Source organism: Pelophylax lessonae (assembly GCF_965119305.1).
Source record: "Pelophylax lessonae genome assembly, chromosome: 13".
NCBI classification, from domain to species: Eukaryota; Metazoa; Chordata; class Amphibia; order Anura; family Ranidae; genus Pelophylax; species Pelophylax lessonae.
In genome coordinates, this window is record NC_138780.1 from 56,533,938 (window position 1) to 56,558,977 (window position 25,040).

General features: G+C 44.1%; 1 protein-coding gene and 1 pseudogene across 2 annotated transcripts in view; one reads left to right on the forward strand and one right to left on the reverse strand.

Moving 5' to 3' along the window:
• Positions 1-25,040, forward strand: part of ZFYVE26 (zinc finger FYVE-type containing 26) — a 1,347,068-nt gene that overhangs the window by 1,182,603 nt on the left and 139,425 nt on the right. The window contains exon 35 of the mRNA XM_082275187.1: positions 10,916-11,057. Within this exon, the coding sequence (XP_082131313.1) occupies positions 10,916-11,057 (142 nt within the window). The remainder of the gene's footprint in view (positions 1-10,915; positions 11,058-25,040) is intronic.
• On the reverse strand, positions 17,091-20,887 carry LOC309569840 (annotated as a pseudogene). Its single transcript has 2 exons — positions 20,752-20,887; positions 17,091-17,844 (listed from the first exon to the last, which is right to left on the reverse strand). The product of its transcript is annotated as an uncharacterized misc_RNA (transcript).

The window sequence follows — 25,040 nt, forward strand, 5'->3', positions numbered from 1 at the left end:
TATGGATTCTAACTCCATACTCATACCTTCCGTGATGTCACTCCTCTCAATCCCCTTTACATTATTCTTGACATAGAGACATACCCCTCCCCCTCTTTTTCCTACCCTGTCCTTCCGGTACACTGAATACCCTTGGATATTTGCCAGCCAGTCATGTGAGGGGTCGAACCGAGTCTCCGTTATTCCCACTAGGTCTATGTCCTCCTCATGTACTAACATTTCCAACTCATCCATTTTATTAGCTAGGCTCCTGGCATTAGCATATACCCCTCTTAGTTTTACGGAAGTTAAACGTGATTGGTGGTTATGTTGATTCCTGTTTGGTCTGCGGTTCTCCCGCACAGACCTACCGATTGACGTTGTGGACCTACTGTCGCTGCTGACCCTACAACTGCCTTCAGTCCTTTGCTCCCTCCTAACTGACTCTACTTCTGAGCCCTCCCCCCCCGTCTCCTAGTTTAAAAGCTCCTCCAACTTGGTGGCCATCTTTCTCCCCAAAAGAGCTATTTATAAATTTCTCAATGGGGATCTCGGCTTAGAAAAAAAGCTGTTCATTCGAAGGGATTGCATGAGGACAAGAGGGCATACCATGCGATTAGAGGAGAAGCGTTTTAACCTCAGGCAACGAGGGGGGTTCTTTACTGTTAGGGCTACAAGATTGTGGAGTTCTCTACCACAAGAGGTGGTTTCTGCGGGTAGTATGGTGGCTTTCAAAAGACTCTTAGACTTACATCTCAAGGATCAGGACATTAAGGGCTATGTGAGATGATTACAGCCACACACACCCACACAGGTTGAACTGGATGGACTATTGTCTTTATTCAACCTCACCTACTATGTAACCCAGCGCAACCAGGCGCTATCTATTGTGGGGAAAAGTGGATACCTGGACACCTAGAGGCTAAGGAAAGCAAAAAATGAAAAATAAAAACACTGCAAAAGAGAATATCCTAGGATCAAAAAGACCCCCGTTTTATCCACTTATGCATGTGTCTAGGGATAGTATCTAAGAAAAAATGATAAAAACCGGAACTAAAGAAAAAAAAAATATCCAAGATTAAGGAGACCCATTCCAATGGGCACCAGCCTCCCATATTATACAAAAACAAACCAATCCTGTTTACCCTAACAGGATGTTGTTAACCTCCAATGATCTCCCACACACTGCCCCAGACCCCATTAGCCCAGGAGACCCCAACCATCCACCCCCCTTCTCTTCTCATCCTCATTCTACAATTGTGCAATTAAGTCCCTCCATCCTGACTAGGCAGGATAGGGGAACTGACAGTTTCAGTTGCAGTCCTTTCCCTTTGCTTTCTCCGGCGATTCGGATATCGACATCTGCCAGCTCTCCAAGTATTTTGCCCTCCCAAAATGAGAAGCCAATCTTCCACTTCAATAGGAGGGAACTCAAGAAAAGCAAAAAGGTCCTGTAACTGATCAGGCCATTTCAAGATGAAAGTATTTGCATTCTTTATTGCAATCAAATGAAATGGGTGGCCCCAGTGATATGTGGCCCCTTGATTCCGTATGACCTCCAACAAGGGTTTCAATGATGCCCTCATGCGGAGTGTGTTTCGGGAAAGGTGTGGTAGCAATTTGATATTCATGCCTTCATATTCTGGGCCCATGCCCGCCTCATTATCTCCTCTTTGACTGAATAGAAATGGATTCTAATTATAACATCTGACACCAGATCTTTATCCGCCCTCTGTGGGGCTTTCACCCTGTGGACTCTATCGATTTCAATAATGTTCTCAAGGGGGTTTCCCAATAAATTATTGAAAATCCCCATCACTACGGACTTTAACTCATGGCCCCCAATTCCTTCTGACAGCCCTTTTCTATATCGCCTTGCTGCAGCAAAATCATGGTAAGTTGCTTTTGAAAAACTTCCTGTATATTTTCAATAGCCGAAATTCTGGATTCATGCTTAACTTGCACCACCTCCACTGCATTAACCCTGGCATCTGTTTCCTCTATTTTCAATTTAATATATTTAAATTAAATATATTTCAATTTAAATTTAATTTCAGCTTTCAAGTCACTTACTATTGTGGCAACCATTTCATGGATATCCTGTTTAGTAGGAATTGAGGCGCACAAGTCTCTCCACTCAGTTGTCTGCGGTGGCTGAGGCTGATGCAGTTGAATCTGTGGCCTGTATGTTCCAGGGGGGGGGTTAGATAGAGGGGGGCTCCTTAGTATCACCTCGTCTGCCAGCTCCTAAACCAGGATTGCTTTAGCTGCCGATTATTTTTGGGACGCCGGACCCGCTGCTGCCGGGCGAATTTGAGCCATCTTGGAACCCGCTCTGCCTTGCGGGGCTGCGGGACGCCGGATGAAGTAGGACGATATGTCCGGGCGTCTGCTCGGCGGTTGCGGCGGTTCCCAGGGTTCAGCAACGGACATGTATGCCGGCAGGATGCAGGTCTGGGGCGGCATGTGCGGACTCTGGCTGTGAGGGCTGGATCACACAACTAGCTCAGGGAGCTCCTCTGCCTCGTGTCCTCACGGCTCCATAGCTTAGCCACTCCCCCCTGCATGGGCTTTACTTCACTAGAGGACTCGGGCCCAGGAGGCATGGGAGGGTAAGGGAGGAATATGTGGGAACACAAAGCTCAGAACCAAACATACAGGATGCCTCCGCAAACGCTCCTTAAAGGAAGGTCTCTCTTAGAGTCTGGTATCCATAAGAATGGTAAATGAGATTAACTCCTCAAGACTACTAGGCATATCTCGAGCTGCAATCTCATCTTTAATGTTATCAGAGAGGTCATGGGAAAAAGAAGCCATGAGAGCTTAATTGTTTCAACCAACCTCTGCTGCCAGAGTATGGAATTTAATAACATAGTCGGCAACAGTTCTCATACTCTGTTTAATGGACATGAGGCTTTTTACAGCAGAGGTGGAGCGAGCAGGATTATCAAATATCCTTTTTAAAGGAAGCCGCAAACTTAGGGTAATTCTGGACAACGGGTTTTTGTGTCTCCCATAGTGGGTTTGCCCAAGCCAAGGCTTTGTCAGATAGCAAAGAAATAACCAAGCCTACTTTGTTTCTGTCAGTAGGGAAAGCCTGGGGTAACATCTCAAAATATATTCCAACCTAGTAGAGAAACCCTCTGCAGTGAGCTGGATTGCCCCCAAAACGCTGGGGAAGCGGAGCAGAAGTCGTCGCCATACACAGAAGTAAAGGAAGGAACACACTTAGAGATCATAGATCACGCAAGGGCAAGGAGGAAATGAGCTAAGCTGCTTAACCACTTGACCTTCGAAAATTTTTTACCCCCGTCATGACCTGGCCATTTTTTGCGATATTGGCACTGACAATTGTGTGGTTGTGCAACACTGTACCCAAATAAAATGTATGTCCTTTTTTCTCTACAAAAAGAGCTTTCTTTTTGTGGTATTTGATCACCTCTGCGATTTTTATTTTTTGCACCATAAACAAAAAAGACAGACAATTTTTTTTTTTTTTTACAATATCATTTTTGGGGTTTTTAAGAGTAAAAAAAACAAAACCTTGTACATTTGTACAAAAAAAGTGTACAGAAATCAGACAATAAAATGAGTTTAAACAACTGCTACATATGATAAGCGAATATTGATTGGTTTGCGCAAAAGGTATAGTGCCTACGAACTGGGATATGTTTATGTAATTTTTATTTCTTTTTTACTAGTAATGGTGTCGATAAGCGACTTATAGCAGCACTGCGATATTGCAACAGACAATTCGGACACCTTACTGACACTTTTGACACACTCTTGGGAACCAGTGACACCAACACAGAGATCAGTGCTAAAAATATGCACTGTCACTGTACTAAGGATACTGGCAGGGAAGGAGTTAACATATTGGGCGATTAAGGGGTAAATGTTTTGCCAACACGTATTACTGTGTGTGCTAAGCAATGTGCTATTTTTTACTTTCTGCTATGCAGGAAGAAAAAAAAAAGCACAATGCTGCTATAAGAGAGCCCTGTGTTTGTTTACCCACACTGGGCTCTCTTCGGTAATATCCGGAGCCGATCGGATGGTGCTGGCAACCAATCAGCCGCTGATTGGTCGGTGCTGCAGCCAATCACAGCACAGCTGAGGCAGGAGGGACGCACGGGTATGCTCCCTACCCCGACTCGCAGATCACGTTCTAGGTATGTGATCCAGCGCAGGGCTACCGGCCTGCCACAGTAGATCTATGGTGAGCCGGTTTGCAAGTGGTTAAATAGCAAAAAGTGGCTAGCTTTAGGTTGGACTAATGAGGCAGGTTAATGGTAACGAGTGGCTGGTTATTAACCGACAGCTAAGCAACTTCTGAGCACTGAAAGAAAAGAGCTTCTTGTGATGGGAGTCACTTTTGTTGGGGTCCATGGAACACAGCCTACCTTAAAGAGGTTGTGAAATCCCTGTCTCAGCTCCCTAGGCCCCTCTTATGTGTAAGTTACCCTGTGTCTATTAGGGGCACAGGGTGACCAAGAAATTGATGGACAGCTACTTAATAGACGCTCAGAATATGGTTTGGATTACTTCAAATGGGACAGTAATATTTATCCACAATACCCCCCAAGAAATATATGAAGGTTTAATCCCATGTTACACTGTGAGACCCATAGCCTGTTGTAGACCGTTGCCATGAAGTCTGTAACTCCGAAATAATCAAAGCATTGTTTAGATGTGGATTCCATGTACTCCACCTAGGCTGGTTTAAGTGCTAAGTTAATTAGCATGTTAGTGATATTATTGTCAGCTAAAGTAGTTGCTAGAGGGGGATTAGCCATGAGTCAGTCCTACCTTATTATCTAAACCATTGTGTGATGTTTTGGGTAAATATTTCGGTGGTCACTGACATACTTCTCAAGTGTATAACGTCTGTATTCTTGTTCAATAAATGAATTTCAGAGTTTGCAGCTAAAACAAATGCTGTCTATTTCTTGGTTGCAATAGGCGGCTATAATATCTGATTCCTATGTTCAAGACTGGAGGAAGTCGTATACTTACGGAAGCATGCAAGCACATTGTGCGTCTGTCCCGTCACACCAATCATTAAGTAGCAGGAGCCCAGCCCTGACACCATGGGAGTAGAGTTTATAGAGGGAAAGTGAGTAGGACCTTTCAACCTGGGGACAGGTGGTTTGATATACTAAAGAAAAATAGTCTGTTCCCTTTGCAAAGGAAATTGCACTTTTCAAGGGGGTTTGCCCCAGAGCTTAGTGAATGAGTTGGCGTTCTGTTGACTTCTCCTTTTCAATCATGTTCAAGCAAAAATAATGTTTTTATTATTTTCCTTTTATGTGATTGGATATTCTATGCAAAATGAAAGTTCACAACATTCACTAAGCTCTGGGGCAAATTTAATTTCAAAGTGAACAGCCTTTTTCCCTTTAGTAAATTAAACCCCAGGGTCTTGGAGTTGGTGCCAACCAGGAAAAGCTGATTTCTGTATGGATGGCAAGGTCTGTTTGTAACTCTCAAACAAGTTGGGAAAGCGAAAGCCAGAACAGTTTTATCATGTGAACCTAATCGAACCCTGGAAGGACAGAAAGCATGTGACCACTCTAGCTAGCCTGCTGCCGCCAACCTGTTCTTTGGTGTCAGAAGTTAGTGGCTGACACCTTATGCAAAGTGCAAAAGTAGAAAGCAAAAGAGCTCTTGCACCAAAACTAGGAGGCCTTCTCGGGTGTTTCCAGGTTTTACCACTGTGATTAAACACAACATAATCGTAGAACCCCAGGCTTGTATCTGGCTAAAGCCCTTTCAAATTCCTGAAGCTCAAAGATAAACTATAGCAGATAAGTAGCAGAGAATGCTAGATCTTGGGACAATAGAGAATGAAGAGTGAGTGGTATATCCCAATAGTGCTTTTTCCCAAACTTGCGATTACTTTAGGAAGCTGAGTGAAGTTGTATGCCTATCTCATGCCCTAGGTAGATTCAAGTAATAGGAAGGCTAGGGAAGGCCTGTTTATATGTACCTTGAACCTGACTAAGGGGTACTAACAAATCCTCCTTAGCAACAGTGTAAAAGAAAAGACTGCTTTTGCTACTCCAGAGGGTTTATGGCCATATGTCTGCATGCTGTTTGGCTTGCAAGGGCCCCCTGCAACATTTTAAAGGGCTATGGATAAAATCCTTCGGCCTCATCAAAAGTATGCAGTTGCCTAGCTAGATGATTTGGTCATTTTTGTTACAGACTGGGGAAAACATCTCTATATGGTTTAGGCAATTTTGGATGCCATATGGGAGCTGGGGATTGACAGCCTAATAAAATGTGCTCTAAACTAGATAGATTGCTCTACTTCTTTTCTTCACCTTTGTTCACACTTGTGTAAAAGCTTTCTTTCTATTTAAAGCCCCACCCTGGAATCAATGAAAATAAATAACTATATAACTAATAATCTAAAATGCCCATTTTTACTTAAGTCTTCTCTTCTTCTGTTTGCTTCCTGCTCGAGTTCCTTCTTTAGTTATTATTGTCATGCAGGCAGCTGGAAGGGTCTTCTTAGTAGTGAAAAGAGGACTGGTGTCCTTACAGGGGACAGTAGGGGACCGGTGGTCTCGGGGCACCAACGCAACACAGGATTAGTGGTTCACCACACAGGAACCAGCAGTGGTTAGGTACCAAGGATGGGGGACTTAGGTGAGAATTTCTGGCTTCACAAGATAAGAGGGGAAAAAAGTAAGCATCAGCTAGAGGAGGATGGGAAGGACAGTTGGTAAAAGCTTTATCCCAGAGTGGGGTTTTATCCTTTCACTGCCAAAAAACACAAATGCATCTGTTTGCACACATTTAACAGGACACTTTTACCCTCTTCCTGCCCAGGCCAAAAGCTGTTTCCAAAGCGAGCAAAATCCTTTCTTATTTTAAGAGAGGCATAGACTGCAAAGAGAGAGAGAGATATCATTTTGCCCCTGTTCAAATCATTAGTAAGCGCTCATCTGGAATATGCAGTTCAGTTTTGGTTCATAAAAAACGATATTGGGGAACTGGAGAAAGTGCAAACTGATAAAAGGCATGGAGGAGCTTAGCTATGAGGATAGATTAGAGGAACTGAATTCATTCTCTCTTGAGAAGAAGAGATTTAGGGGAGGTATGACCAACATGTACAAATACATAACCATATGGTAAACTTGGTGTTCAGTTATTCACTTTAAGGTCATCACAGAGGACAAGGGGGCGCTCTTTACATCTAGAGGAAAAGAGATTTAATCTCCGAATATGGAAAGGTTTCTTCACAGTAAGAGCTGTGAGAATGTGTATTAGACTTCCTCAAAAGCTGGTTCTGGCCTGCTCAGTATGTTGCTTTAAAAAAGGCCTGGATTCTTTCCTAAATGTACATAATATAACTGGGTACAAACATTTATAGGTAAAGTTAATCCAGGGAATATCTGATTACCTCTTGAGTAAGGTGACCAGATTTTTAAAATGAAATCTGCGGACATAATTATTTTTTTACTAGTAATGGCGGCAATCAGCGACTTATATCGGGACTGTAATATTGCGACGGACAAATTGGACACCTGACTGACACTTTTGACACCCTCTTGGGAACCAGGAACACCAATACAGTGATCAGTGCTACAAAAATGCACTGTCACTGTACTAATGACACTGGCTGGGAAGGGGTTAACATCAGGGGCAATCAAAGCGTTAAATATGTGCCTAACAAGTGTTTTCTCATTGTGGGGGAGGTGCTTTAACTAATGGAAGGCAAAGATCCCTGTCCCTGCTTTGGAACACAGGATCAATGTCTTCCATACTAACAGAACGGTGATCTGCCTTGTTTGCATAGGCAGACAGCTGTTCTGCTTGTGTACAGAACGATCGGCGGGTACCGGCGGACATCAAGTCCGCCAGACCCGCTGTTTGGCTCCGATACCCAGAAATGCAGGATCATGTATATATACAGTCAGGTCCATAAATATTGGGACATCGACACAATTCTAATCGTTTTGGCTCTATACACCACCACTATGGATTTGAAATGAAAAAAACAAGATGTGCTTTAACTGCAGACTTTTAGCTTTAATTTGAGGGTATTTACATCCAAATTAGGTGAAAGGTGTAGGAATTACAACAGTTTGTATATGTGCCTCCCACTTTTTAAGGGACCAAAAGTAATGGGACAATTGGCTGCTCAGCTGTTCCATGGCCAGGTGTGTGTTATTCCCTCATTATCCCATTTACAAGGAGCAGATAAAAGGTCCAGAGTTCATCTCAAGTGTGCTATTTGCATTTGGAATCTGTTGCTGTCAACTCTCAATATGAGATCCAAAGAGCTGTCACTATCAGTGAAGCAAGCCATCATTAGGCTGAAAACACAAAGCCATCAGAGTGATAGCAAAAACATTAGGTGTGGCCAAATCAACTGTTTGGAACATCCTTAAAATGAAAGAACACACCGGTGAGCTCAGCAACACAAAAAGACCCGAAAGACCACGGAAAACAACTGTGGTGGATGACTGAAGAATTATTTCCCTGGTGAAGAAAACACCCTTCACAACAGTTGGCCAGATCAAGAACACTCTGCAAGAGGTAGGTGTATGTGTGTCAAAGTCAACAATCGAGAAGACTTCACCAGAGTGAATAAGGAGGGTTCACCGCAAGATGTAAACCATTGGTGAGCCTCAAAAACAGGAAGGCCAGATTAAAGTTTGCCAAACATCTAAAAAAGCCTTCACAGTTCTGGAACAACATCCTATGGACAGATGAGACCGAGATCAACTTGTACCAGAGTGATGGGAAGAGAAGAGTATGGAGAAGGAAAGGAACTGCTCATGATCCAAAACAATGGAACTGGTTATCTTGTATTTATTGATGATGTGACTGCTGACAAAAGCAGCAGGATGAATTCTGAAGTGTTTCGGGCAATATTATCTGCTCATATTCAGCCAAATGCTTCAGAAAAAATTGGACGGCGCTTCACAGTGCAGATGGACAATGACCCGAAGCATACTGCAAAAGCAACCAAAGTGTTTTTTAAGGAAAGAAGTGCAATGTTATGCAATGGCCAAGTCAATTACCTGACCTGAATCTAATTGAGCATGCATTTCACTTGCTGAAGACAAAACTGAAGGGAAAATGCCCCAAGAACAAGCAGGAACTGAAGACAGTTGCAGTAGAGGCCTGGCAGAGCATCACCAGGGATGAAACCCAGCGTCTGGTGATGTCTATGTGTTCCAGACATCAGGTTGTAATTGACTGCAAAGGGTTTGCAACCAAGTATTAAAAAGTGAAAGTTTGATTTATGATTGTTAATCTGTCCCATTACTATTGGTCCCTTAAGAAGTGGGAGGCACATATACAAACTGTTGTAATTCCTACACCGTTCACCTGATTTGGATGTAAATACCCTCAGATTAAAGCCGAAAGTCTGCAGTTAAAGCACATCTTGTTTCATTTCAAATCCATTGCGTTGGTGTATAGAGCTAAAAAGATTAGATTTTTGTTGATGTCCCAATATTTATGGACCTGACTGTACATGATCCTGTGCAGCGCAACCACCCTGTAGCAGTAAATCTGCTATGGGGCGGATTGCAACTGGTTAAGATCATCAGCATTATGATAACTCACAGGCAGCAGGCACTCTATCGTGGCTCTGGCTGACAGTGCACTGTCAGTGTGTCACATGGCTGCTGGGTGCTGATTTTGTTAACTTATGACCAATAAGTTAACAAAATCAGCAAACAGCAGCCATGTTATGTGACATACTGTGACAGTGCACTGCCAGACAGAGCCATGTAGAGTGCCTGCTGCCTGTAAGTTATGATACCATCCATTATGCTAAAGAGACAGACACAGTACAATGTAGTTTAGACACAGACACCCCCAAATCACACCTATGTTGAAGCCTTGAAGGCACTGGCATCCCCACGATCGGATCCACTTCCCCACTGTTCCTGCTGCTGGACGCTGTCAGTATACCTCAGCTGTCTCTCTCTGACTGTCGCCGCCAACGCCCAACTCACAGCCTCTCAGGTCTCACTCTCCGGGCTCCAGCTACTACTGGGTGGGGAGCTGACTCCACCGGAGAAGGCAAGGAGATATGCAGGCAGCTGGCCGGGACTTGAGCCAAGGCAGAAGAACAAGCAAGCAGGAGCGGAATGGGCATGCGCCCGAAACTGAAGAAAAAGTCCCTCTGCCCTGACCAGCACATGATCATCAGAGAGGGGCACAGATAATGGAAAAAATACACCCCGCTAAGCTAATGGAAGCGGCGGAGTGGGGGTTTTAATTCAGAGTTTTTTTATTTTTTATTCTGCACTGACTGTCTTTGAAACTACCCGGGCCCCTGTTCAAATCCAATCCAGGGACAAAACCGGGGACAGTGTTCTTAGCTTGGACACTGTCCCCAGAAACCAGGGACGTCTGGTCAACCTACTCTTGGAGGATCAGGAAGGAATTTTTTCCCTTGCTGGAGCAAATAGGATCATGCTTTGCTGGGATTTTTTTCCTTCCTGTGGATCAACTATGGTTATAGGATTGTGCTGGGATTTTTTTCCTTCCTGTAGATCAACTGTGGTTATAGGATTGTGTACAGTATAAGGGATTGTATGATTATTATTTTTTCTCTTTTATTAGTTGAACTAGATTGACTTGTCTTTTTTTTAACCTATGTATGAGCCTATAACCCAAGGTCTGTGAATACTTTACCAGGGCCCTGTACTGTACTCCAAGATATTGTATTTACAGGTAAGTAAAAAGTCCCCTTTTTTCTTAGCTGTCATGGGTTAAGCTCTTCCTTTTAAAAGGGAGTTGCTTCTAAAAATATGCACCAACATGTGATAATAAACAGTATTATAAAGCCTCTCTCCATAAGGAAAATGTACACTAGATAAGTAAGATTGTTGATTCTTTTATAGGCACATTAAAGCTAATAAACTTCACTAGATAACAAAGACTGTTGATTATTGTTTTATAGGCACATTAACACTATTGAACTTCAGATGGAGATCACAAAATTCCTTCAGAGGTGTGAGAATTTGGAAACCAGTCAAGGCCATAACAAACCCCCTCCAACTCTTTTTGGCAACAATAACATGATAATAGATGTGGCCTATAGAGTGAGTGTATTGTTTTCTTTTTTCTTTTAATCAAATCGAATTTTTCTGAATTGTTTCTACAATAAACTGTAGCACGTGTTGTCAAAATGCAAGGTCTGCTTATCTTGTAGACCCCTATGTAAATAAACTACACTAAAGTCTATGTAAGCCCTAACCGTGATCTCAATGATCAATGATGAACAATTTTCTCTTTTGGTCTGTTTATTATGCTAAAGAAAGAATAAGTGCAAAAAATACTTGTTGGCTTTGCAAGAAATCCAAGGAGCTTGTACACTCCATTAAAGAACAGCAGACCACCTACTCCTTATTTCACAGAGATGAGAAATCAGAAACAAGCAGCCTACAGTGACCATGCCATTTCACCATAGATACAGTACAGTGGAGGAGGAAGTGACATTTTTTCTTAATCCATATCATTGAAAAGGGTTGCTTTATATGGGTTCACGAGGATCGCATTTACATTTGTATTCTGAGGAAGATCTCACTTATGGGATGAAAAATGTGAACTGTATATACAGAGGTATGGATATTGAGGTGTGAGATGTGTATGCTAGATTGCACATCTCAATCATGGCATGAATAGTTTACAGTAATTTGTGTGTGTTGTCCAAATGTAATTAGTGGCATTGCATCACGTACCTGGTGATGACTGGAATGTTGTGAAGGCCTCTCTTGCACCTCCTGCCCAAAACTCCTGAAGAAGGAGACAGATTGTGAGGGCACTGAGTGGCAACAAGGGACTGAGTCAGTAGGCATAGCAAGTCCAGGAAGCAGGTCAAGGTCAGAAACCGCAGGGCAGCGCAGTAAAGAATCAGCAGGCAAAGATGATTCCAGTAAACAGTGCAAGGTCAGATGAACAAGGGTATGCAGGAGGAAAGGCAAAGTCCAGAATACCGGGGCCCCGGCTGGCTAATATACATTTCTCTATCGCTCATTGACAGACGTAGTCCCCGGTGATTCATCACCCTCGGGTTACGCTGCCTTCCACAGGAGCAGGACTAGACAGGAAAGAAAATGCTCTGGCCACACCCCAGGGGCAGTCCCCCAGGGGTATATCCTCTCTCTCTCTGCTACAGCAAATCAGTTTTTTTCTGTCTAGTCAGGAGTAAGGACCTAGATACCTTGCTGGGATCTTCGGTCCTGGCAGGATTGTTTTCTTGAAAATTATTTTTTTTTCTCCAGTGTTCCTGTGAGATCTTCAAGCTAGAAAGCTGAACTGGGCGACGGGCGGGATGTTGAGATCCAGTGGTCACCCCAGTTCAGCCTACGAGCACGTGCAGGCCATAGCTCCGTGCTGGGTCGGCCGCGACATAGTCCCACTGGACGGGGACTGACCCTGCGAGTTAAACGTCTCGCTGAAACGCCAAGGACCATGAGTCACGGCGTCCGTATTGGTCGACAGCCTTCCAACTTCGGTGGAGAGGGGTACTGTCAGGAGTTGGCGCCCGCCTGGTTCCGGTACGGTGAGTAGTATGTTCCCCCATTTCCCCTGAGCGGGTCCTGTGGTGAACGCGGGCCCCTCTCTGTAATGGTAAGGATGGGTTCCCCTCTATCCTATAACATAGCACAGATCCCCCTATATTGAGTGTGATTTGTGTGTACAAAAAGCCAGCAGGCTTGGTTTGGGAGCTGACAATCTAATTACAAAGTATGTTTAAATGATTGTAATATGTGGCAGCACTGGAATCTTACTGTGATAATAGAAGTATCCTACCTGTCAGAAGCCACAGGACATGTATGCGGCTTGCCAGGTCATTCCTCCAGCTGAAGCAGGTCTCCCGACGGCCACGCGGTTCCGCCAGGGTTCGGTACCGCCGGTCAAGCTGATCTCCATGAGAGAAAGATTTTGCGATGCCTTGTTACTCTGCAGGACGCCGCTATGCTGTAACATACCGCCGTAGATCGCACGAGGCCGCCATTTTGGCGTAGCCTCGTGTCTGCAGCATGGGGGCGGCCATGTTTGAGGTGACTCAAACACCTCGTGGAGCTAGGGGAGGTGCCGGAAGGTGTGCAGAGGGACGGAGCCGCCTCCTTTCTTCCCGGGCAGCCAGCCAAAAGACTTCCTGTTTGTGGAGACAGTGCTGTAACCTGTTGCAGTGAACTCTGAGCATCAAGTGGTGAGCCTGGGGGTCTATCTCTCTCTCTCTCGCTCGATAGGGATCCCTAGCAGGTAACACTGAGGGGCTTTTGTGGCGCTGGGGGTCTGGGAAAAAAAAAAAAAAAGTTTTTTTATTTAAGTTTGGATTGAATTTTCCGGGTAGTTACTGGAATAATCATGGACCCTGCCACACAAGTACCCCCACCTGTTTCCCTCGAGGGGGCCACGGGACCCGCCGGTGCACAGAGTATGGATGCATTTACAGCAGCTTTGGAGTCTTTGGTGGCTCGGGTGGAGACGGCCTGTCAGGGACGGGGGTCAAGAAAGCGACCCCCGCCTACCCCTATATTATCGGACACTTCAGACTCAGAGTCTGAGATGGTCATTGCAGCTGCAGGTCCCTCTGCAAGGGCTGTTGTCTCAGGTAAAGTTCCCTCAGACAGTGAGGAGGACGTTAATACTTCCGCCATAATTCGGGAAGAAGCATTGGTGGACGCGCTAGTTGTGGCGGTTCGGGAAACCTTAAGACTTGAGGTTTCACCGGCAGAGGCAACTGAAACAGAGATTCCCTTTGGTACTAACAAACCCACCAAGACGGTGAAGGTTTTTCCTGTACCCAAGTGTTTTGGTAATAAAATTAAAGAAGAATGGGAGCATTCTAAGCGTACCTTTACTATTTCCAAACGCATTGCTAGACGCTATCCGTTTGAGGAATCCCTCATTAAGAAATGGACGGTACCACCAGTGGTGGACCCACCTATTTCCAGGCTGAATAAAGCCACGGTTATTCCAGTAGAGGACACTTCGTCCTTTAAGGATCCGGTGGATCGGAAGGTGGAAGCGGAGTCGCGCACTATTTTTTCCCTGATAGGGTCAGCATTTAGACCAGTAATTGTCATTGGTCTAGTTTCCCAGACACTTACGGAATGGGCGAGATTGGTGCGCCAGGACCTGAAGGGGAAAGATATCCCCCAGGGAACATCTGAATTAATGGAACAAATCATACAAGGACTACAGTTTGTCTGTGATGCAGCCTTGGATGCTACCCCCCTATTGGGGCATGCATCTATGTCAGCGGTAATCCTCAGACGTGTGCTGTGGTTGAAGTGCTGGTCAGCGGACCTAGGTTCCAAAAAGACCTTAACGAATCTCCCCTTTCAGGGGAATCGCTTATTTGGGGCCACCCTAGATGAGATCATTAAGGATGCCACTGGAGGCAAGAGCACTTTCTTGCCACAGGCGGCTAAAGCTAAGGGACCTCGTAACAAGCGAGGATCTTTCTTTACTGCCCATAAAGGGTTCGTACGCCCGGCTGGAACTAGCGGGAAAGGCAAGGCTCCTCCAGGGGGGTTCAAGAAGGGCTGGTCGGACAAACAAAAGACCGACTCAGCCAAACCCGAAGCAAAGGATTACACAGCCTGAGGGTGGGGGGACGTCTTCACCGGTATTCAGGGCATTGGATCGGGCATCGATCACTGCTACCGGTGCGATTCTTCCCTTCCAACATTTAAGTACTACAGGGAGTGGCAGTTACCGTTCCCTGAACAGATCTTTTCCTTTACCTTTTCCAAAAATTAGTCTCAGTTCCCCACAAGAAACGGATCCGGTTGAACAGACAGGCCAAGAAGCCTCTAGCCAGGTGACTTCGGTCCCGGAAGTTCAACCAGAAGAGATCACCGTTCCTGATAGGAATCAGGTGTCTGATAAATGTGTGGGAACAGAGAATGAGCAGACTGATGGTCGGGGCCAGATAGCTCTAGGGCCGCCTGGTTCAGATCCAGTCAACGCCAGTGGTCCTAGAAATTCTAGGCTGGCCTCGTCTAGCCGGTCTGGCCGACTTGGACAGACTGGTCGCGGACGTTCCTTGGGAACTTCGTCTCAGGGAGTGTCTGCGGTCTCAAGGACCAATCTTCCATCGTGCTTTACAGTCGCTGGTTTTAATGGCCTGGCCATTGAGACCCAGGTACTGAAGGATAGAGGGTTGTCAGCTTCAGTTATTCCTACCCTTATTAAAGCAAGGAAAGCGACTTCCAGCAAGGTCTATTATCGCACATGGAAGACTTATATCGCGTGGTGCGAATCTTTAGGGATTCCTCCACGTACCTATTCGGTGACTCGAATATTGGCCTTTCTGCAAAAAGGGGTTGAGCAGAAACTAGCCTTGAGCACCATCAAGGGTCAAGTTTCAGCATTAGCAATCTTCTTTCAGAAGCCTTTAGCTACTAAGTCCTTGGTGCGGCACCTGGCTCCACCAGTCCACGCGCCCTTACCGCCCTGGGATCTTAATTTGGTTTTGTCTGTTCTACAGAAACCTCCCTTTGAAAACATCAGGGAGATTCCCTTGCTTACTTTATCCCAGAAGGTAGCCTTCTTGGTGGCTATCACTGCTGCACGCAGGGTGTCAGAACTGGCTGCATTATCATGCCATTCCCCATACTTAGTGATTCATAGGGATAAGGTAGTGCTTCATCCTAAGCCATCCTTTCTTCCAAAGGTGGTTTCAGATTTTTATCTGAATGAAGATATCGTACTACCTTCCTTGTGTCCTCAGCCCAATCATCATCGGGAACATGCGTTGCATTCCTTGGATGTGGTTCGGGCAATCAGGGTATACCTGAAGGCTACAGAATTGTTCCGTAAGACGGATTCACTCTTTGTGATCACGGATGGCCCCAGAAGGGGGTTGCCTGCATCTGCCACGACTATTGCTAAATGGATCAGACAGACGGTGGTACAGGCTTATTCTATTAAGGGTCGGAGTTCTCCGTTCCCTGTTAGGGCGCACTCCACTCGAGCGCTCAGTACTTCCTGGGCCTTCCGCCATCAGGCGTCAGTGGTCCAGGTATGTAAGGCGGCCACCTGGTCGTCGGTACATACCTTTACAAAATTTTATAAGATTGATGTGATGGCATCGGCGGATGCCTCATTTGGCCGCAAGGTTTTGCAGGCCGCAATTTGAGGAGACCGGTGGTCTACCTCGAGGGTTTTTTTCTGTTGGAATTTTCTGTTGAGTCTCATCTTTGATTGATGAGCATTGAAAACTTCTAGTTGGCACCGGTTGGGCCTTCTAGATTTGGATTTGATTTCCATTTTCCCACCCCTCATTTGTGATACTGCTTTGGGACGTCCCAAGGGTGATGAATCACAGAGGACTATGTCTGTCAATGAGCGATAGAGAAAAATGGATTTTTGTAAAATCTTACCGTAAAATCCTTTTCTCTTAGCTCATTGACAGACGTAGTACCCACCCCTCTGTTTTGGAGTTGGGTTGGGTTAAATTCTCTAGACACTGCTTTGTGACATAACTGATTTGCTGTAGCAGAGAGAGAGAGGATATACCCCTGGGGGACTGCCCCTGGGGTGTGGCCAGAGCATTTTCTTTCCTGTCTAGTCCTGCTCCTGTGGAGGGCAGCATAACCCGAGGGTGATGAATCACCGAGGACTACGTCTGTCAATGAGCTAAGAGAAAAGGATTTTACGGTAAGATTTTACAAAAATCCTTTTTTGTGTGGTGGAATTCGCCTTGCACTGCCATAGATCTGGATCAGCACTGCTGATGGGGATGATCAGGCTACAAGTAGCGCGCAGTCTTCATCTGATGGAAGGTTTCCACAATTACAGGTCTTTCCTCAATGCCAGTTAAAGCCATATTCGCTGTGCATAGCGATTACTGGTAAACTGACACTGGGAGACATGATGGCAATTTAACTAAAAACACATCCTGAAATATGTCCACAAAAATATTAATAAAGTTTCCACAACAGCCCCTCCTCTTTGTCATATGCTACCATGTGTCCCTCGAATCTTGTTATTCTTCTTTCAAATAAACAGAACAGTTCTTATACATAAAAATAATCCATTTCAAAAAGTTAAAAAGAAAGATAACCGGTCAAAAGGAAACTAATGCTGAGATATAGGTTCTGTTCTTCGGGAGGTCACTCAGAGGGAGGACATGAGGTGATGGGATGCGTTGATCGTTGATCAGCTGGGATCCTTGGCATCTGATGCAGGTGTAGGGTTTCGGGGCGTCCTGTCTCAGCGATAAGGATGTGGTCATCTGCTCGGGCTTGCATGACTTGGTCGACAGGACAATAGGATAATTTCACCATGGCATATAGGAGGAATAGAAACAAAAGCAACATAAGTATATATGCTTCTGTTTCCTTCAACCAAGATCCAATAGAGAACAAGAAATCCCCCAAATCTCCCAAAGCCTTAAAAAGATTCCAATCCTCACTAGCTATAGCTCTGGCTCTGCCTTGCAATGAAGTTACCTTGTTCATATGGGCCTGGACCTTATCACGGGTGTCTGTTACCCAGGTAAAACAGTCTTCTATGAATTCACAGAAACCCCCCTTGGAAGCTAAAAGATAATCCAGGGCCATTTTCTCCTGCAGTACTAAAGTCTTCATTTGTCTCTTCTCTTGAGTAATTTCCCTTACAGCTTCAATGGTTTCATTAAATATCTCATCCACAATCAATGAGAAATTATTCAACCGTTTCATCAGCTTGATCCCCCACCCAGTCCAAGCCGGGAACCATGCCCATGCCTGATCGTGACAAGAAAACTGTAAGTCCTGCCTTGCACCCTTGCCCTCAATAGCAGATCCTCACGATCAGTGGCAATGTATGATGCGGGTACAAGCTTCACTAAAGCACACAAACCTTTCGCATTTGGGGGGGCACTCCCTTATAAGCCACAGAACCACACAATTGTAATAGGGACCTGTGAACACCGTACATGAAGAATTTTCCAGACGGTCACGGACACTAAGCGGTAACATAATAGAATGAGGGATTGCTCCCTTAGTCTGTACGCCACAACCGTTCTTCCAGCAGATATAACCTGGTCTGTTGATGTCATTAAAAAGACCCAGAGTTTCATTGGTGAGATTCACTGTTATACCTGTCCCACAGGTTGTAGATCCTAACTAATTGTCCCAAATTGAATTGGCCAGCAAAGAGCAAAAGTCAGGGCTAACATTAAAAACTATAACTGACGTTACCTAGGAATTTTTCATTAAATTCTATGGACAAGCGTCTTCTGGTTGTTTCATGCCAATGAGAACGTCTGCCATTGCTGGGATGTAATAGCTAAGTGAGATTCACTGTTATACCTGTCCCACAGGTTGTAGATCCTAACTAATTGTCCCAAATTGAATTGGCCAGCAAAGAGCAAAAGTTAGGGATAACATTAAAAACTATAACTGACGTTACCCTCTAGGAATTTTTCATTAAATTCTATGGACAAGCGTCTTCTGGTTGTTTCATGCCAATGCGAACGTCTGCCATTGCTGGGATGTAATAGCTAGGTGGGGGTTTGGAGCACACCCAGCAATTAGTCCTGTTTGTCGCCTTAGCCAGCTGAAGGTGCATTTTAAACAATAGGTTGGGATGCTGTTCATCATTACCCTTGCTAAAATGCACTAAGCTAAAAATATAAATAAAAACAATACTCCTCATTATCATTCTTGGATGGAGTTGAGCAGCATTTTGCAGTGGCTGGCGTGGATCCATTAAAGCTTCAAAGAAGTCGCCGTTGTTAGCTGAACCTGGTATGACTTGGAATACCTTGGCTCCAATCCTTTCCTTTGCTGTTTCCTCGCAGTCACCTGGTTGAATAGAATGTACACCGGTTATTGTGTCAGGGTCCGGGAGAGACTCCTGAATCCCTATGATGGACCTTTTGGAGCTCCCTTTCCCGGGACTGTACCTACCCTGTCAGCTGAGAATGTAAAGATGACAGCTGCTGAGGAAAGTACAATCCAGTCTTTGGTTGACTCCCAAACAAAACCTTGTAGGGTGATAACCCATGGGGCTGTCTAAGGGCATTGCTGATGGGGTACAGAGCAATAGGAAGACATTCAGGCCATAGCTTTTCTATTCAGCCATTCAACCTTACCGCTACTTTGAAGATGAAGCCCTGGTTGATGTGAAATGCCTTACATACCTCTGCAAAGATCTGACCGGTGAAGTGTGATCCACGATCGAACTCCATCATTCCAGGCAGCCCCCAGTGACAAACTCAGACAGGATCTTTTTTGTGGTGGTAACGGCATTGGCACTGTGAACAGGCCAAGCCCCTGGCCACCCAGAAAACCTATCCACACAGACCAGGACATGCTCGTATGTTACACTCTTTGGCAAAGTGATCTAGTCTATCTGAATGTGCTGAAAAGAATACTCCGGTGTGGGTGAGTGCTTTCTCGTACCGTTACCATTTTCAGCTGCGGTAGTGAAGCCAGGGGCAATCTAATGCTCCTCGACCTGTGTACACATAACCATCCTTGACTGATGCCCAGGGTAATAAGCCGAGTGGGTCATCATTGTAAAAAGTGATCCAGGAAATCACCATTTACCAACAAAACCCCAGATGTCCTCTGGACCCTGTGTAGCCCCCAAAGCCATCAATCTCCTCTTTCCCCGCATTTCCACTTTGGACTGCAGTTTCTCACATTCTTCTAGCGACACATTAGAGTAGATGGCTAGCATCAGGGTCTCTGCCACAGGGCTCAGAGCACCTTCCTCAGCAGCTGTATCTGCCAAGGGATTTCCATTGGCTTCCATAGTCGTCTCAGTAGTATGAGCCTTTAACTTCAGAATGGCAATCTCGTGTGGCAAGCAGAAGGCAATGAACAGTCTGTCTATTAACTCTGCATGTTTTACTGGCTTCCTCGAACAAGTCAAGAACCCTCTTGCTTTCCAGATATGACCACAATCACGTGCCACCCCAAAAAGCATATCTCAAATCTGTATAGAAATTAATCAATTTCTATACAGATTCTATACAGATTTGAGAGCTGAGTTGTGGGCACTAGCAAAAGCCTGTGAGATGCATGTTTATGCATCTCACAGGCTTTTGCTAGTGCCCACAACTCAGCTTACTGTGCGGACTTGTGGGAACCTAAAGAACCCTCTTCCACAATGTCACCAGTTGTAGTCACCGTATTATCCGTGTGTGGCTTACCATCTGGGGTATAGTACCTGGAACCATCGACAAAAAGGTTAGAGTCTGGAATGGGGGTCTCCTTCACCGGACTGACAGCCGCTGATTCCCACTCCATCAAAGAAAGGCAATTGTGTTATTCCTCGTGTCCTACTAAAGTTGAAAATTGATCAGAGACAGAGAGATTAATACATTTTGAAAATTGTCATTTTCCGCACCGCCTTCTCCCCCTTTCTCTTCCTCCTTAACAGGAAGAAAAGACACAGGGTTCAAAAATAGTGCATCTTTTAAGGTTACGAGGTCTCTGGAGGGCCATCAATGTCTGTATTCTCTGAGCGGTTAGATGTCGGGTACCCTGAGAAATGCAATGACCTAAAAAAAACAACCTTCTCCTTGCAGAACTGGCCTAGCCTACAATGGAGAGGTTCAGTCATTCATAAAGACACTGTCTGGCCCATGAGACCTACGGTGGGAGTTGTCTCCCCTTGAAGGGGAACCTTGCCTCCAAGGTCTTGAGATCTCAGAACGGTTTTGGCTGCATCGGTGTCAATGAGGCAAGGGAGGGGATATTTGAATTCCTCTAGGATGTGGGCTGACACTGGTTTACCAACGCTCTATGATGAGTCATAGTCGTTTCTGACCATACCTACCTTTGAAGTTTCCGTATCCTCTGGAATAAATTGCCACTTGACCCCGGACCAGCCGGGTTGGGCGGACAATTCTGCCTGATGTGCCCTGACTTTCCACATCCATAGCAGACCTGTTAAAAAACTCATAGTTTGCCATGGAGTTAGAAGGAGAGGGTTCAGGTGTTATGACAGGCTGTTGAGAGATAGCGACAGTGGGAGGTGGGAGGGTGTTAACAGTATTGAGGTTTGTACTGTGAGCTGAAGAAAACTGAGATTAAAGTGCAGAGACAGTAGAATCAATAACAGGTATTCCTGAATCAGGAGAGACACTGACAGGTTCAGTGTCAACGGATCTGGCTCGTCTCAGTAAAGTTAGCCCAGAAAGAGCTTCCTCCACTTTTCTCACTGGAATAGATCTCTGAAGCCACAGTTGCGCTACGCTTAGCATCTTTGTTGCCTGGAGCCTAGTCCTAAATTTAATAATTAACTCCTTCCATCTCCAGACATCAAGGTATCTTCCAAATGAATGCACCAACTGGCTCCCTTGGTTATGCCACTTCCTAGAGATATGACCTCTCTGGCTTAACCCCCAGGCCTTGTCTTGAGGGTCCACTCCACTTTTTTTTTTAAACATCCCTTTCACAGTTTCAGGGGATTGTCAATCCCGGAGTAAGGTCTATGGTCACCTCCACGCTGCCTAGTTCTTGACATTGCCTAATCCCCTCCACTCAGGAAGCTTACACAAACTGGAACCCAGCTATGGCTTTTTGCCTTGATATGATCTTCCTGACTTAACACTTTGGCTTTGCCCTGAGCCCCAACTGATTTTTTTTCCATTCCCTAAAGAAAAATCCCTGAAGAGAGTACACTGTGGACTTTTAATGGTGCGTAAGAACAGGTCAATTTTCAGATTTCAGCGCTGTCCCGCTTTGCATGACAATTACTCAGTCATGCAACACTGTACCCAAATTAAATATTTACCTTTTTTTGGGGGACAAATAGCAATTTCTTTTGGTAGTATGTAATCACCACTGGATTTTTATTTTTGTTTTTTTTTTTTGCTGTATTAATGAAAAAATACCAAAGATGTTAAAAAAAACCTACATTTTTCTAAGTTTCTGTTATAAAATGTTGCAAATAAATAATATTTCTTCATAAATTTAGGCCAAGATGTACTGTATTCTGCTACATTTCTTTAGCAAGAATAACCCAAATCAGTGTCTAATATTTAGTCTGTGGTATATATGTATTTGAAAATTGATCAGTCGTCATGTACTGACTGCCTATCTAATTTCTTGAGGCCCTACATAGCCAGGACAGTGCAAATACCCCCCAAATGACTCCTTTTTGGAAAGTAGACAGTCCAAGGTGTTTAGAAATAGGCATAGTGAGTTGGTTGAGGTTGTAATTTTTGTCAGTTATTTGGAAAATGAAGAAATTAAAGAAACTTGTGTTTTCTTTTCACAAAGTACCTTTTTCCTAATCGATATACATTTGTCACATAACCCAGATCTTTCCCAGCCTGCCTGCAGGGAAATATAAGCAGGAGGAGCTTCTAGTCCAAATTAAAAAAAAAAACAGCCTTTGGAATACTGAGTAAAAATAAACAATATCAATAAACAGTTTTAAATTGTCATACAAATATATATTTAGAATCTTGAACATTTTTTGGCATTGACATGGGGCATACTAAAAAGGTGTAATGGATATCAGCGCAACTAAATTAATAAAGTATTGAAATATCAAAAAATATTGTGGCTGCAATATCAAAGTGGTGAATCACTACACATAAAATCAATAATATATAAAGTGAAATCGCGCTACAATAAAGTGCTAATAACAAAATATTGCTGTTCTATTCGAACAGCAAAAAATGCTGTGCAATGCAAGTAACAAAAGTTGCTGTGCAAAGGTGCAATAATTAAAAGGGTTGAAGAAATGAATGAATATATCAACAAATCAATCAAAATAAAACATATGTGTCCATATGACTGCTTAGCATAAACACTAAAATAACATGTCAAAATCAGCTTAATCGCATCAATTGAAAAAATAAATCAAAAGTGCAAGGTGCTAGTCCATTAAAGGGATTTCAAGTGAATAAACAGTCTCTAAAGTGCCAAAATAAGTGCAGCTGCTGCAATGGATTATTCAGGTGCTCACGATCCCACCACCAGTGATGGGTGGCCTCTCACCTTATAATTTGACCAGTGTTTCACCACTAGGTCAAAAACAGCTTTATAGTATCCCCAGACAAATGGGTAGACTCGATCCTCTCATTAGGTCCTGAGTGCTCCCTGGTTGCTGCACAGATAATTAGGGTGGCTCTGTCCTCACTGTATTTCCCCAGTCTCCGTCATAAAACGGGAATAAATGGAAAACAAATCTAGTGCTCTCTGTATATAAGGTATTTATTAAATAATCCAAATAGTAAAACTCACATTTGTAGGCACATAAGCTGTGCGGGCTGGGTAGGCATTGAATCAGTTTAGGAGATGCTGGAGAAGTTGTGTCCTGTAGCTGGATCTCGCCCGTGGTGTCTCCGCCCCCTAGACGTGTATCGTCAGGTGCTGATGGGCATGTGACTTCCTCAGTAATTGACATGGTGCAGGCAAATTTCTGCCAGTCACAAGCTCATGTCCCTCCAGCCTGTATCTTTGAATAAGAGGGAGGTGACGCCTTGGGCTTTAAGTGGGGAAATCTGAATGATAAAGGCATCATTCAGATATCATTTTTGTAACTGGCGATTCTCTGCACTGTGAGAACAATCATCAGCCGCTTGATCGTTCTTACAGGTGGCAGGAGGGGACATCCCCCCCCCCCTCATACCACCCTCCGGTGCTGCTTCCGCGGTGGTGGACGGTGTTCTGTTCCTATGTGTACTACAATACACATTCCTACTTAATCACACAGACAATGGACATGGTGTGAAAAACTTTAGGCATTTTTTGTTTTTTACTCAACTATAGGGACTTTAGTGCTTTGATGTATTTTCACTTTTTTTGCAGTTATGTATATCGCTCTTTTGAGGCCTTTGCTAATGCACCTTTTTGGTGTAAGGCAAATATAGAGATGGTCTGCTGTTCATTGCAGACCCTCTCTTCAACAATTTCAAATTTATATACAAGTCTTTATAAATTTTGGTTACATACACTGTCCAGATGTACTATACATCTATTTCAGTATAGTCGTGAGATTATTTGGGCTGCTAAACCTATATTTTCTCTTTATTCTTAGCTGATACAGCGGATCTAGCTGGATATTTGGATAACCCTTATCCGTCCCAGATCCTCATCACTTGAGCTGATGGGCGGGTCTTCCCGCCAATATTTTGGCCTATCTTGGAGTGCTTCACACACACCAGTGTAACACCTGTCAGGAAATTGCAATACTTACTGCATCTTTGTGCACCTTTTGTGTTTGGAAGCTCTATAAAGTCCTATCCTCCTGTAAGTACTGTGCTATTTTTTACTACATGTAGCACAGTATATATATTGTTGTATATGATAATTCTACATATTTTAGACTATTTCTAAAAAAAAATTCTATCAATAGATACACTTACATTGAAAGTTCATGGTCATTTGGTGTCACCTCTGAAGAAGAACATACGGTATACCTTAATACCAGAAACGTGTCAGGTGTCACCAATTCATCAAGTGACTACAATCTTCATTGGCCTCACTAGCCAGTTGTTGTTTTTATCTACTAGTTTCCTACAAATGCTGATGTGGTTGTGTTCTCATGCTGTTCCCATCTAGCTCATAGTAGGATTTTCACAGTGATTTTATACTTACCCTGTTGTTTTGTCTTTTTTTTCAATAAAATATACTATTTTATACATTTTCGGTGGTTGTCATTAAGTCCAGGAGGGGTAAATGACACAGCACGCAGTGTGTCTTTATCCTTTAGCTTCTTCTGACGTTATGAAGTCACACCCGGCCTGGCAGTTGTTAATACTACCGTGATCTCGGCTGAAAAGCCGAGATCTTTTTCTTTTTTCTTTTTTTTTTTATTTCAGGCTTTGCAGCCTGTAGGAGAAATTTAAGGTCTTACTGACCCCAGATCTCTACATAAAGAGGACCTGTCATGCACTATTCCTAATACAAGGGATGTTTACATTCCTTATAATAGGAATAAAAGGATAAAAAAAAAAAAAAAAAGGGGGAAAGTGTAAAAATTATATAAACAAAAATATTTAAAGTGCCCCCGTCCCCTCGTGCTCACACGCAGAAGCGAACGCATGCATACGTCGCGGCCACATATGTAAATGGCTTTCAATCCATACATGTGAGGTATCGCCGTGAACG